The sequence below is a fragment of the Pelodiscus sinensis genome, chromosome 1, assembly GCF_049634645.1.
Source record: "Pelodiscus sinensis isolate JC-2024 chromosome 1, ASM4963464v1, whole genome shotgun sequence".
Lineage (NCBI taxonomy): Eukaryota > Metazoa > Chordata > Testudines > Trionychidae > Pelodiscus > Pelodiscus sinensis.
The window spans coordinates 194492131-194505089 of record NC_134711.1 but is presented as its reverse complement, the minus strand read 5'-3'; the positions used below and the strand labels follow the sequence as shown (position 1 = coordinate 194505089).

General features: G+C 45.7%; 1 protein-coding gene across 9 annotated transcripts in view; it reads right to left on the bottom strand.

Annotated features, from left to right (window-relative positions):
* CASK (calcium/calmodulin dependent serine protein kinase) overlaps window positions 1-12959 on the bottom strand; it is a 363612-nt gene that overhangs the window by 216687 nt on the left and 133966 nt on the right. For all 9 annotated transcript variants that reach the window (XM_075912872.1, XM_075912888.1, XM_075912881.1 and 6 more), the window contains exon 4: window positions 12101-12178. In XM_075912872.1, coding sequence (XP_075768987.1) covers window positions 12101-12178 — 78 coding nt within the window. The remainder of the gene's footprint in view (window positions 1-12100; window positions 12179-12959) is intronic.

The window sequence follows — 12959 nt, the reverse complement described above, 5'->3', positions numbered from 1 at the left end:
AGATATCAGCAGATTGTCAGCATATCTGAAAATCAAATGCCACATATCTTCGTTTGGGAATCCAAAAATGAAGGCACCCAAGATGCCTTTAAATTTTGGTCCTAGGTTTTTACTCTACCTCTCCCTTCACTCAATTACTTCACAATACAGGCAGTCCCCGACTTACGCGGATCCGACTTACGTCGGATCCGCACTTACGAACGGAGCTTTCTCGCCCCGGAAGTCGGGGCGAGAAAGCCCCGTTCGTAAGCTGCTCCGGTGCCCCTGGTCTGCTGGAGACCGTCTCCAGCAGACCAGGGGCACCAGGCGGGTTCCTGCGCTTCTGAGGCTTTGCCAGAGCAAAGCCTCAGAAGCGCGGGAACCGCTGCTGCTGCCACTTGGGTGCTGGTGCCTGTGGTCTGCTGGGGACCGTCCCCAGCAGACCACAGGCACCGGGACCCAAGCGGCAGCAGCGGGCGGGTTCCTGCGCTTCTGAGGCTTTGCCAGCGCAAAGCCTCAGAAGCGCGGGAACCCCCGCTGCTGCCGCATGAGACCCGGTGCCTGTGGTCTGCTGGGGACGGTCCCCAGCAGACCACAAGCACCCAGACTGAAGCCGCAGCCGCGGGGGGGGTCCCGCGCCTCTGAGGCTTTGCCAGCGCAAAGCCTCAGAGGCGCGGGGAACCGCCGCTGCTGCCGCTTCAGTCAAAGCGGCAGCAGCGGCGGTTCCCCGCGCCTCTGAGGCTTTGCGCTGGCAAAGCCTCAGAGGCGCGGGACCCCCCCCGCGGCTGCGGCTTCAGTCCGGGTGCCTGTGGTCTGCTGGGGACGGTCCCCAGCAGACCACAGGCATCCAGACTGGAGCGGCAGCAGCGGCGGTTCCCCGCGCCTCTGAGGCTTTGCGCTGGCAAAGCCTCAGAGGCGCGGGACCCCCCCGCGGCTGCGGCTTCAGTCAGGGTGCCTGTGGTCTGCTGGGGACCGTCCCCAGCAGACCACAGGCACCGGGACCCAAGCGGCAGCAGCGGGCGGGTTCCTGCGCTTCTGAGGCTTTGCCAGAGCAAAGCCTCAGAAGCGCGGGAACCCCCGCTGCTGCCGCATGAGACCCGGTGCCTGTGGTCTGCTGGGGACGGTCCCCAGCAGACCACAGGCACCCTGACTGAAGCCGCAGCCGCGGGGGTCCCGCGCCTCAGAGGCTTTGCCAGAGCAAAGCCTCAGAGGCGCGGCACCCCGCTGCCGCTGCGGCTCTGCTCCCCGTGTCCCTGGTCTGCTGGGGGGAGGGGGCGCAGCTAGTGTACTCCCCCCCCACCCAGCAGACCAGGCTTTTGTTTTGGACTCTGGGGCAGAGCAGCTGGGGCGCTGCCGATTGGTCCTGCAGCGCCCGTGGGCACTACTGGACCAACCCGGCAGCACCCCAGCTGCTCTGCCCCAGGTCCTGATTCAGCCGCTGCTGGTCAGTTTCAGCAGCGGCTGAATCAGGACGTCTGGGGCAGAGCAGATGGGGTGCTGCTGGGTTGGTCCAGTAGCACCCCAGCTGCTCTGCCCCAGGCGTCCCCAAGTCAGCTTCTGCTGAAACTGACCAGCGCTGACTACAGGAAGCCCCAGGCAGAGTTGCTCTGCCCCGGGCTTCCTGGAATCAGCTGCTGATCAGTTTCAGCAGCAGCTGACTTGGGGACGCCTGGGGTTCTTAAGTTGATTCTGTATGTAAGTCAGAACTGGCCAGTTCCGACTTACATACAGATTCAACTTAAGAACAAACCTACAGTCCCTATCTTGTACGTAACCCGGGGACTGCCTGTATTATTCTGCAGAATGCCCCTTAAAATTAATCCAACCACAATGGCTACAGCATCCTAGCTTGATTTTCCAGAATCATCAACAGTAAAAGATGAATTTAAGGATATTAAATTTAGATTAATCAACTAATTGAATAGTCAAAGTAATTTGCATCAACTATTCTATTAGTCAATAAGGGCGTTCTTGCTACATTTCTAAAGGTTGAAGCACCATGAGGAGCGGGACTCAAGTATTCCCCTGCTGGCCCCGGGCTCCCTGTTCTTGCTACATTTCAAAGGCAGAAGCACTGCCAGTTCCCTGCTGCGCCTCTGCTCCTTCTCCCCATAGAGACAGTGCTGGGAGGGAACTGGCTGATAGAGGCAGCAAGGGGGGGGAGGGAGAACAACTAGTCGAGTTGACTATCTGATAAGCATGCTTATCAGATAGTCTATTAGTTGATACATCTTTAGTCAAATTTTTAACCTACTTGCTAGAATTTCTTAGATAAAAAAAAATCAGGTACACAGAATACACTAAACCATCACTGGAGACAATACAGAGCAGTGGTTCTCAAACTTTTTGGCCCATGGCCCATCCAGCTCAATGCAAACCTTTCCATGGACCACCAGCTACAAATGGAAACTTGCCATTAATTAAATAATTACACTTGAGCCATTTTGCTACTGCTGCACGTAGGTGGAACAGTTTAATCTAACTAGTAAGAAAGAAAATATTAACAGAAATTAAACAGATTAAGCGCTTTAAATTTCTCATATTAGTTTACCAAACTTAATTTTAAATAAAGTTAAATAGTAATTTTATGTTCAACACAAAAGGTTACAACATTGTCATTATGGCAGGAGTGGGAAACCTTTTTTGGATCGGGGACTACTGACCTACAGAAAAATCAGTAGGGGAATCGCACAAGTAAGAAGAAAATAAAGAACCTTTAAACCCCCCTACCCTCATGGATGTGACCCTCAACTGAGACAACTCATCCACTGACATTCCAGCTCCATGGGGGGGCAGGGAAGGACAGGAAGGACTGAGGTTCAGGACTTCCCATTGGCCAGATTAACTCTTCTGGGTTCTGGAATTAGTGGATTTTGTGGACCCTGCTAGGCTCTGGGGTGAGGCCAAAATGAAGGTGCAGGACAGGGCTGCCAGCTAGAGGGGTAGGGATAAGGATGCAGGATGTCTTGTATTTTCTGAATTTTTCCCCGGCCAGGAGGCGAAAATGCTGGGTACCTGGCAACCCTACACACACTCAGTGCCCGGCCTCCCTTCCCCCCCAACCTCTGCCCCCAGCTCCCAAAACTCCCAGCCCCCCGACCCCAGTCCTCATGCTTACCTGGTTTCCCCAAGGCTGCCGGCACAAAATGGTTGCTGGCCAAAAGACCTAGGGGAAGCAATGCTTTCCTCTGGGTCTTAGTGCTCAACCACTCCCCTGTTCCTATTCCTGCACTCACTCTTAAAGAAGACATGATGTTTTATTTTAATTTTTTTTGGCTTAAGTCCTTGGAGTCCCCCCACCCTTTTTTCTGCTCAAAAACTTTGGTCTCCCCCTCCCCCCTTTTCTTTCCCGTCAACAGAATTTTTTCCTGGTTTTTGGGGAGGGGGGTGTTCGGTATTTTTGTTTCAACCATCTGGACACCCTACCTGCAGTAGAAAGCTGGCACTGGCACTTTAACCTTCTGGGGGAGTGGGGGTAAGGCTGAAGCACCAGCGCAGACTCCCCACTGCAGAGGGAGAAAGGGGGACTGAGCTCAAGCTGTGACCCACTTGCAGATCACTAGTGGTCCACAAACCCCAGTTTGAGAACCACTGATACAGAACATACAAGAGATATTGTATTGGTACATGATGAAACAATGAGATTATATTGTGCTTCTTTTCCAACTGAACACATCTCAGATAAAGGATAACTCCACACTACCACTCCATTGTGCTTCAACTTTCTGCCTCAGAGGTGAGAAAAAACACTCTCCTGAATGCAGCAATTTACAGCACTACAGAGCACCAGTGTAAACAGGCTCAGAGTGCTCATTCCATGGCCATATTTTCACTTTAAAGTGCTGCCATGACTGTTAGAAGTATAGACAAAGTCAAAACAGAAGCTTCCACACCAGGGGTGGGTAAAAGGGCCTCTTCAAAAAATTTCCAAAATGGCCCCCGGTAAAAAATTATTGCACATCCCTGCACCACACCAAGCACATCTTAACAACTGGCCTTATGATAAAAAAAAAAGCAGCTGATCATCAGACTTTACTAAGTTTGTATAATAAATTGATATTTTCAATGAACTGGGTAAATCTTGGTTTGAAGTTGCCATCTTTTGGGACTTAAAAAGTTTCAAAATAAATTCTCTGTTTTCAAATCTTATGATTTAAGTCAAGGATTCAGAATAGCGGGCTCCAGGGAATGGAGCACACTGCCCAGTAACAGAGAGCTGTGATCTAAACTCAGCCTGCATTCTATTTGAGGAGCCAATATTCATTGCTGCACCATCTAAATTCAGCCTGGATCTGAGCGCTTTACCCTTCAGCCTCCAAAAGTTGAACTCCTTCAGTTGTTTTCATTCCCTATGTGACGCCAAGAATACATCAGCAAAAGAGTACAAAGGCTTTCCATCATGCACAAATTTGCTTTGTACTGACTTGTTTGGCTACAGGTTTGTCTGTGGCTCATCGGCACCACAAACAATAAATCTGTGACCTGATTTCAAGAAGTGATTAGCCCACATCCTAGTGGGATAAGGGGACTCTACAAGTGCTCTGGCTCCTTTGAAGATCAGGCTGCTAGCTTTTAGCAATTCACTTCTAAGGCATTCCCTAGGACACTTGTTGCAATTGCCTCTCAAATCTTTCTTTGCACACGTGTCAACAGCTTTGATATAAGACTAAGACAAGTTGCAGAGTATTTCTAGATTGGAAACTGAGTTAAACAGCTGTATGCAAAGAGCTAACGGAAGAAACTTTTGGATCTTCCAGTGCATTGAAGAAAGCAATATGGTAACAGGATTTTCTTGCAGATAAAGTGACAAATTATCAGCTTCCATGCATTTCACATGAGCAGAGATTCCATGTACCCTGAGGAAATGGATTCTAAAATATTAAATGCACTTAGCAATGAGCTGTTATATAAAAGCTTCTCATACTCTTTTACAAATTCACATGGCTATTTGTCTCAAATAGGAGAGATTTATCACATACTTATTTCACTGGCATTCATATTTTTGACAAAAATCAACCAGGCACCCAAATAAAAACAAATATTTTTAATATTAATCTCTGAAATCGAGAGCCAAATCTAAAATGTAGGTTTGAATAGTTAAAACTGTAAAATAAGATGATTAAAATAAGATGATTAAGTTATCTGAAAGCATGATCATCACAACTCAGAGTATGCACTACTGTAGGAATCAATTTGGCATAAAATTTAACAAGTCAAAAATAAGACAGTGACTTAGCTGACAGCCTCCCTACAAAAAAGAAGAAGGGAGAGTCACAGCCTCAAGAAGTCTACCTTGAGAAATAAGCAATACTTATTTGTAGAGGTCCAATGGATAACCATAGGATTTGTTACAAGTTCTGATCTTGGTTCCACTGATCCTGTGATTATGCCACTTGTTTAGCACTTTGACCATTCACAGAACCTAATATATAATGCATTTAAAAGACATTAATGAAAAGAGACCATATTATAAAATATCATCTTTTAGGAAAATAAGTTTCTCCAATACTTGTCAAGCAATTCACTTTATTACAGCATGGCAGCATTTCTCAAAGTAGTCCTCAGACCCACACCGAGAAAGTTGCTGCTCCGATTTGTTTACTTACTGGCTCTGCAGCCAGGGCACCTTGAGGCTCCCATTGGCTGCAAATGGCAAATCGCAGCCAATAGGAGCAGCAAGGCTCCGGGGCTGGGGAGCCAATAAGTAAACAAACCAGAGCGGCCTGGTAGCAACTCTTAGAGAGGGTCCACAGACCACTTTGACAAACACTTACAAATGGTGAGGGTCTACAGCCACCTTTTGACAGACTATGTTCACATCAACACATACGCAGCTCCCCAAAGGACAGTCTTCCAAAGCAACAACAGCAGATAATTGACTGAGATGTCAGATTAGTAGAGCCCTGCAAATCTGTGGACATCAGCTTTATATTCGTGGATACTGATGTGGGGATCCATGGCTCATTTTTGCAAATATGGATGTGGATGCAAATTTTGAATTTAGAACCTTGTACATTTTTATATAGATTCTTTATATCCGTGGGTATCCGTGGATACAAATTTTGTATCTATGCAGGGCTCTACAGATTAGAAGTAGGACTATATTTAAGTTCCAATCAATAGATATCAGGGAGAATTTCAATGTAAAGTTTTATTTTGGGTTCATGAGTGCACATGCACACACAGTTGTGCACAATCAACCTGTGGAACTCCTTGCCAAATGATGTTGTGAAGTGCAGGACTGTAACAGGGTTCAAAAAAGAACTAGATACATTCATGGAGGTTAGTTTCTATGAATGGCTATTAGCCAGGGTGGGTAGGAATGGTGTCCCTAGCTCCTGTTTGTCAGAGGCTGGAAATGGATTACAGGAGAGGGAACATGTAATGATTACCTGTTCCATTCACTCCCTCTGTGGCATCTGGCATGGGTCACTGTTGGGTAGATAGGATGTTGGGATAAATGAACCTTTGGTCTGACCCAGTATGGTGGCCCTTCTTATGTTCAGTATACATAATAGAATTTCTTCGGTATATAATTTTAGAACATAGGCACACATCCACCACAGACTAGGTTAGATTTCTGCTCAGTCTATAGAAGTATTGACTATTCCAGGGCTACCCAACATGTGACTTGCGGGCAGCGGTGCAGTTTAGGTTTACGTGGGACTCTAGAAAAACGAACACAGAACTACAAACCCAGAACTTATGAATTACACTCCTAACTCCAACAGATACCTAATCACTCAAAGAGATGTTTACAAAAATCTATGTCCACAGTATGAATTACCACCTTTTGCAGACAACTCAACTATTTATCTTCCCTCGTGAATTTGCCCCTTCTCTCCAATCTCAAATCAGTTCCTTTCTCACGTATATTCGTTTTGAAAATCAATCACACTATTTTCTCAAGTTAAAAAGTCAAACTGAGCATCTTGTCCTCTTTTAAAATATCTCCTGTTCCTATTTTCATTTTCTCTTTTTTATAACTCCATCTACTTCCTAGTCAAGCTCCTGGTAATTTTTAACTCTACTCACCTCCTTTGCTTCTCATATTCAGACTCATGTCAAACAGTTTCTCCTCCTACATCCCCAACATTTGCTACTTCATCATTCTTACTGCTAAGACTCTTTCATGATATTATTTCTCACTTAGAAAACTGTAACATTCTCCTTTCCAGCCTTCTCACCTCTTATTGTACAGCTCAAATACATTCGGAGTTATTTTTCTTTCACAACACACTGATCACATCAGTCTCCCTGGAAACCCTTTGCTGGCTTCTTGTCTGACTCTACATCAAGTTCAAACTCCACTGCAAAGGATTTTATGATTCTAGTTAGTTTCTTTCCATAGCCTCTTCCAGAACATAAGCCTTTAAAGCCTTTACCTCAAAAAGAAACATCAATTTCTGCATGATCCAAAGGCTTTACAGGCACAGCTGACTGCAAAAAGAAACTCACTAGAATTTTTGCTTTGGCTTAGCAGTTAACTTTCAGTATAAAGAACTTGAAACAGATAAAAACTGATTAATACTACTCTGTTTTAATCTGCCTGAAGCTCTTTTCACAGAAACGTTGCTAATGGAAGCAATATATGATGCCTGTCATTTTGCCTACTCAGGGTTTCAGGCTATTGCCTGTGCTACCAACACTTAAAATCAGCCCTTTTCTTATAAGTTTGATTCATTAGGTGGCACTCTTGTCCCATACTGAACTAATGCCAAGCAGACTGTTACATCCCGCTGATTTTGAAACAGCAAATAAAATCAATGTCCTTACCAACTGTGATTCTTAAAGATTCTAAGGCAGTAATAGGCAAACTAAGCTAGCAAGTGGGCCTCAAGACTGTTTTAACCAGGAATGTCTCCTGGGCTAGTGTAGTTTTGCTAACTGTGCTTGTATAGCTAGAATTTGAGGGCTGTTCTGATTGAATCACAGCAGAGCTTTGATTGGATGCAGAGGGAGTTCACCACTCTCATAGCCAATATTCTGTGTAATCGGCACACATCTTAATCCACATTCCCTTGTTTTTCATGCATGTCACTTTAGTAATACTAATAGAAAAAAGACTAAGCAGACAGAAATGAGCAGAATCTGGAAACCCTGCGCATGGGCAATGGAAAACAAAATATCTCATGGGCCACACATAGATCCCCGATGGGCCGTAGGCTATCCACCACTATTCGAAGGGCTTGTCTACAATTAAAATGCTGTAAGGGCACACTTGTGCCATGTGATGCTTCAATGCAGATCTATGTCAACATGGCGGGTTCTCCCAGTGGTACAGGTAACCCATCTCCATCAGAGGTGGTGCATTTTCCTATCAACCTACAGCTGTGTACTCGGGGACCTGGGATGGTTTAACTACACTGTGCAGGGTATGGATTTTTCACCCAGAACAACATAATTATGCTAATCTCACTTTTTAGTGTAGATCAGACAAAATAAAGGAATTTAGGAATGTAACCAATAGCCTGGATAAATTGTAAGTCTGAATAATTGCTTCCTTTTCTTCCAAATTCTATTGTTTCAGACAAGTTTACAAGGGGGCCGTCCCCCCTGCTTGTTAAGCTCACCAACCCCCTTTTGTCCGCCGCAGCTGTATTATGGCCTCCCCTCCTACCCGTGGCACAACAGGATGGGGGCCAACACCAGCCCTACCTGTGGACCCCTGCTCACTATGTTTGTCAACCCTCCTCTCCCCAGATAGCCACTTTCACAGCCAGAGAGCCTGTTAACCTTGCACTGCTTACATAGAAAAGTGAACAAATGAAGATGCATTGGAAAAAAAAGCTATGAATGGATGTATTGTTTACATTTAACAGTACTTCATTAAATACTACATTTGTGATTTCTGGACTGTCATTACTGAATATTTTGATACCCAGTCATCTTCTAGACTGAGACCGAGCCACATAGACCTGGCCGCCGTGTCCGAATTGTCCATTGTGAGCATTTATATACAGGCCAACACAATGAAAGCTCTGTCCCTGGGATGAAACAAATAAATGGCGCATGGGAACAGTTTTTATTGGGGCAAGGAGGCAGAACTGTGTTGTGAGAGGGGACTCTTGGCGTGTGTGTGCATGAGAGCGCAACAAGGCTCGGGGGGGAGGTGAATGAAGGAGTTCTTGGAGGGTGATGAGCATGTATGTGAGTGAGGATGCTCTTGGTGGAGGAGTATAGAGGGGCTGCAGCCGATAGGGGTGTGGGGACAGAGGCTGGTGAGCAGGAAAGGCTTCCAGCAGCAATGCAAGTATGGCGCGTGGAGGGGCTTGGCTGGAGGGAGGTGACTGAGGGGGCTGGAAGTGGGGTACGGAGGGGCTGCAGCTGGCAGAGGTGTGGGTGGCAAGTGGAGGGGCTTGGCTGGAGGGGAGAGGACGGAGATAGTAGCATGGTGCAAGGAGGGTTTGTAAGCTGCGGGGGGAAGAGACTGGTCATGTGAAAGGGCGTGTGTGTTCTGGGCTTGATCCAGCTGGCAGCGATTGTAGCATGGCCCGAGGAGGGGCTGCAGGCTGTGAGGGGGAAGAAACCGGTCAGTGCAGAAGTTGGCCAAGGCCAGAGCATGGGGCAGGAGCAGGGGCTGGGGTCCTAAGATGCCCCCCAGGGGAGCAATGTAAGGACCACAGGAGCAGCCTGGAGCAAGGGGTGGATAAGCCAGAGGGCAGTGCTTTATCATACACTTATGGTACATGGAACTGATGCACAAAGTGTAGCAAGACCTTAAGAGTGGCTATTGTGGTGCCATGAACTCAGGAAATGAGGAAACAAAACAATTAAAGCACATGCTGGCTCATTTTGCCCTAGGAAATCTTTACAGAGAAGGGCAGTAGCTCCCAGAAGGGCTGGCTCTGAATACCCAGTGCTTGCTAGGACCCTGAGGGAAACTCATATGAAGTACAGTCACATGGCTGAGTTTTTGCAGCAGCTTGGGGATCATCTCCCCTGGCCACTTGCCTCTCGCCAGCAGCTAGAAAGCAGAGTACTGGCCCCTGCGGGCTGCCGGGGTTCGATGGCTGAGACGGCATGAGCTGCCTGCGGGCCTCACGTGACTCTCATGATCTGCCTGTGGAGGATCCGACTGCTGGCCCCTGCAGGCTGCTGCGGTTTGGTGGCTGAGGTGGTGTGGAGCTGGCAGTGCTGCACTGGGAACCAGCTGGTTTCCTGCAGGCCCCGCTTGACTCTTGCGATCCGCCTCGCAGAGGGGGCCAAGTGCTGGCCCCTGTGGGCTGCCGGGGTTTGGCGACTCAGGCGGCGTAGAGCTGGCAGCACCACGCATGGGGTGACGTGAGGAGATGGGCAAGGAAGGAGAGGAGAGCATAATTTACCCTCTGGGTTTAGCTACTCACAGTCACCCTGGTCGCAAGCTGTTTGCCTCAGTGTTCTCCCTCTGAGCTAATGGAGTTAGCAGCAGGGTGGAAAGAGGGAGGCCTTGTGGCTGAGGGGGGAGGGGCTGCAGGATGCAGAGTGATGTGATGACATCCCGCAGGAAAATCTTCTTTTATATACAGAGAGATTTCTTGTCCTAAACTGTTGCAGAATGTTACTGTGGGGTGCTATTAAGTACTTGTGATATGATCCCAGCAGTGCTGTAGTTAAGATTGCATTATATTTTACACAAAGCACAGTTTAAATCCTTTAAATTACCATTAAACCTCATACAGATTATTGCCAAACGCGCATAAATTTAAATGAGGACAAACATCAATATGCTAGCTAATTTCCATACTATATTCAGTTCTAATGTGCTTAGAATTTATTTTAGAATTCTTTCTATCCCCCTACAAGTCTAATCTTTTTGGGTCTGGAAAGTTTAATTTCAACACTTAAATATTTCTAATTTACAGGATTAACTGATGTAGAAAAATATACCAGCACTGTAGGACCGAAGGGAGGTATGAAGTTAAAAAAAAAAATATGGCAATAGCTGACATACTTTTTTCACATATCAGGGAAGCAGATGAAGAAAGTTTCTCTGCTATGGGGTTCTTGGTGCAAAATAAAGGAACAGGGATCAATGATTGCTGAAGCCAAGAAAGTTATACTCAGCATGGGCTACAAGAAGCTGATGGTGACAGGATAACACTTAAGTAATGAAGTAGACAGGGGACAAACACTTTTCTTTACCTGACAAATCTACTACTATTTGCTAGAGGGGATTCTTGGTGCTGAGTACCAGAGCAGGGCTAATGAGTAGAAAAGGCAATAAAGTGTTCACTGCTCCGGCAGTGAAAGGCATTCATTGCTCTTTGGCCATCCCCAGGTTACCTTTCCTCTTTATTGCTAACCCTAATCCTTGCTTCTTCCTTGCTCCCCCACAGCTACATATCTTTACCATTCCCTCCTCCATCCCCAACTGAATCCTACTCAATCCCTTCTCCATGCATGGAATTGTTATGGTTTGCAAAAGAGGAATCCTGATGCGGTAGCTGGAGCAGGTTAATTCAATGAAGAAGCCAAAAACATTAGGCTGAGGCAGGGACTGCAGGAGTAGTCAGGGGCAATATCCCTCTAATCTTTTCCATCCATGTATGGATTTTTCTATCCATGCACAGAGGCGTGTGCGGGTGAGAGTTCTACAGGTATTTAAAAGGAGTGCAATAGAGAAGCAGATTTTTTTTAAAAAAGAACATTCAATTAAATGCTAGCAATATAGAATTTCTTTGTCCACTGATAACTTTGTATTCATTTTCATTGTAGCCTACCATGAAGTAAAAGCTAAAACATGTAATGGGTTAGTAAAACATTTACAGGGATAAGCTTGACACCACTAAACACTGCTGAGGCAGTGCCAGCAGGAAAATGAAATGTTTAGTCTCACCAGGCAATTAGCCATCAAATCCCACCCACTGTGACAGCCATAAAAAGGCAAAGATGAAAACTTAAACATTGACTTTGAAATAGCACTTTATCCAACAATCACACCAAGCACAGAGCAGAACAACTCAAGTATAGGAAACCACTTTTATATATAGTTTCCTTTAAAATGCTATATAGTAGATCTCCCTACAAGACTGTGTAAACAGTTTTAGAGTATTTCTATTCTGAACCATAAATCAGTACAAGTGAAATTCCACCCTTTCCTCTTTACACTAAAGGATTAGTTAAAAAATAGAGTACATACCTGGCTACAGCTTCACTGTATACAAAACCAGCATCTGCTCTCTTTACAATTTCAAAACACAGATCTGCTCCATCCATACTGTGGGTAAAAAGATATGAAAAAAGTTCTTGTAAGAAAACAAATAGGCTGTCAAGTCCAACTATGGTAATTTTTTTTTCAGAAATATGTTCCATTTGTATAATGCTCATATCAAAAGTGATTTAGGCGTATGATAATTTATAATTAAACAAAACACATTTAGTAACTACATGTTGGACCTCCCTTGTCTGGCATCTGACCTGTCCTGAAGGAGGGAATTTGCCACATATGGGGTGGTCCCCTGCCACTGGCTTCCCAGGACACTGTGCCTCCCTACAGTTGGCTCTGCTCCCGCCCCACTGCCACTGGGATCCAGCTTGCAGGGCTAGGGTTGCCAGGTGTTCGGTTTTCGCCCAGATAGTCTGGTAATTGCGTCTTCTGCCCGGCAAAAAAAAAAAAAAAAAAAAAAAAAAAAAAAACCAGAAAATACCAGACATGCAAAATGTCTGGTATTTTCTGTTTTTCTCGGACAGATGATGTTGCTGGACCAGAGAATCCCAGATTTCAAAGGTTCAACCCATATATCCAAATGGTCATGTAAACTAAAAATTCCCCAAACCAAAACATCTTACTACTACCCCAACCCTTTAAGTCTGGGAAAGTAGCAAACCTTTACAGCAGTGGTGCCCAAACTTTTTACACACTATGGCAACCCAAACAATTACAAATATGCATGCCAAATAAATTTTACATATTTTATAAAGAATTAAAAGTACCTGTATTGATTCATATTATTAAGTTCAGCTTGTTTTGGATGTTATCTACATAGCTTGTTTCTATG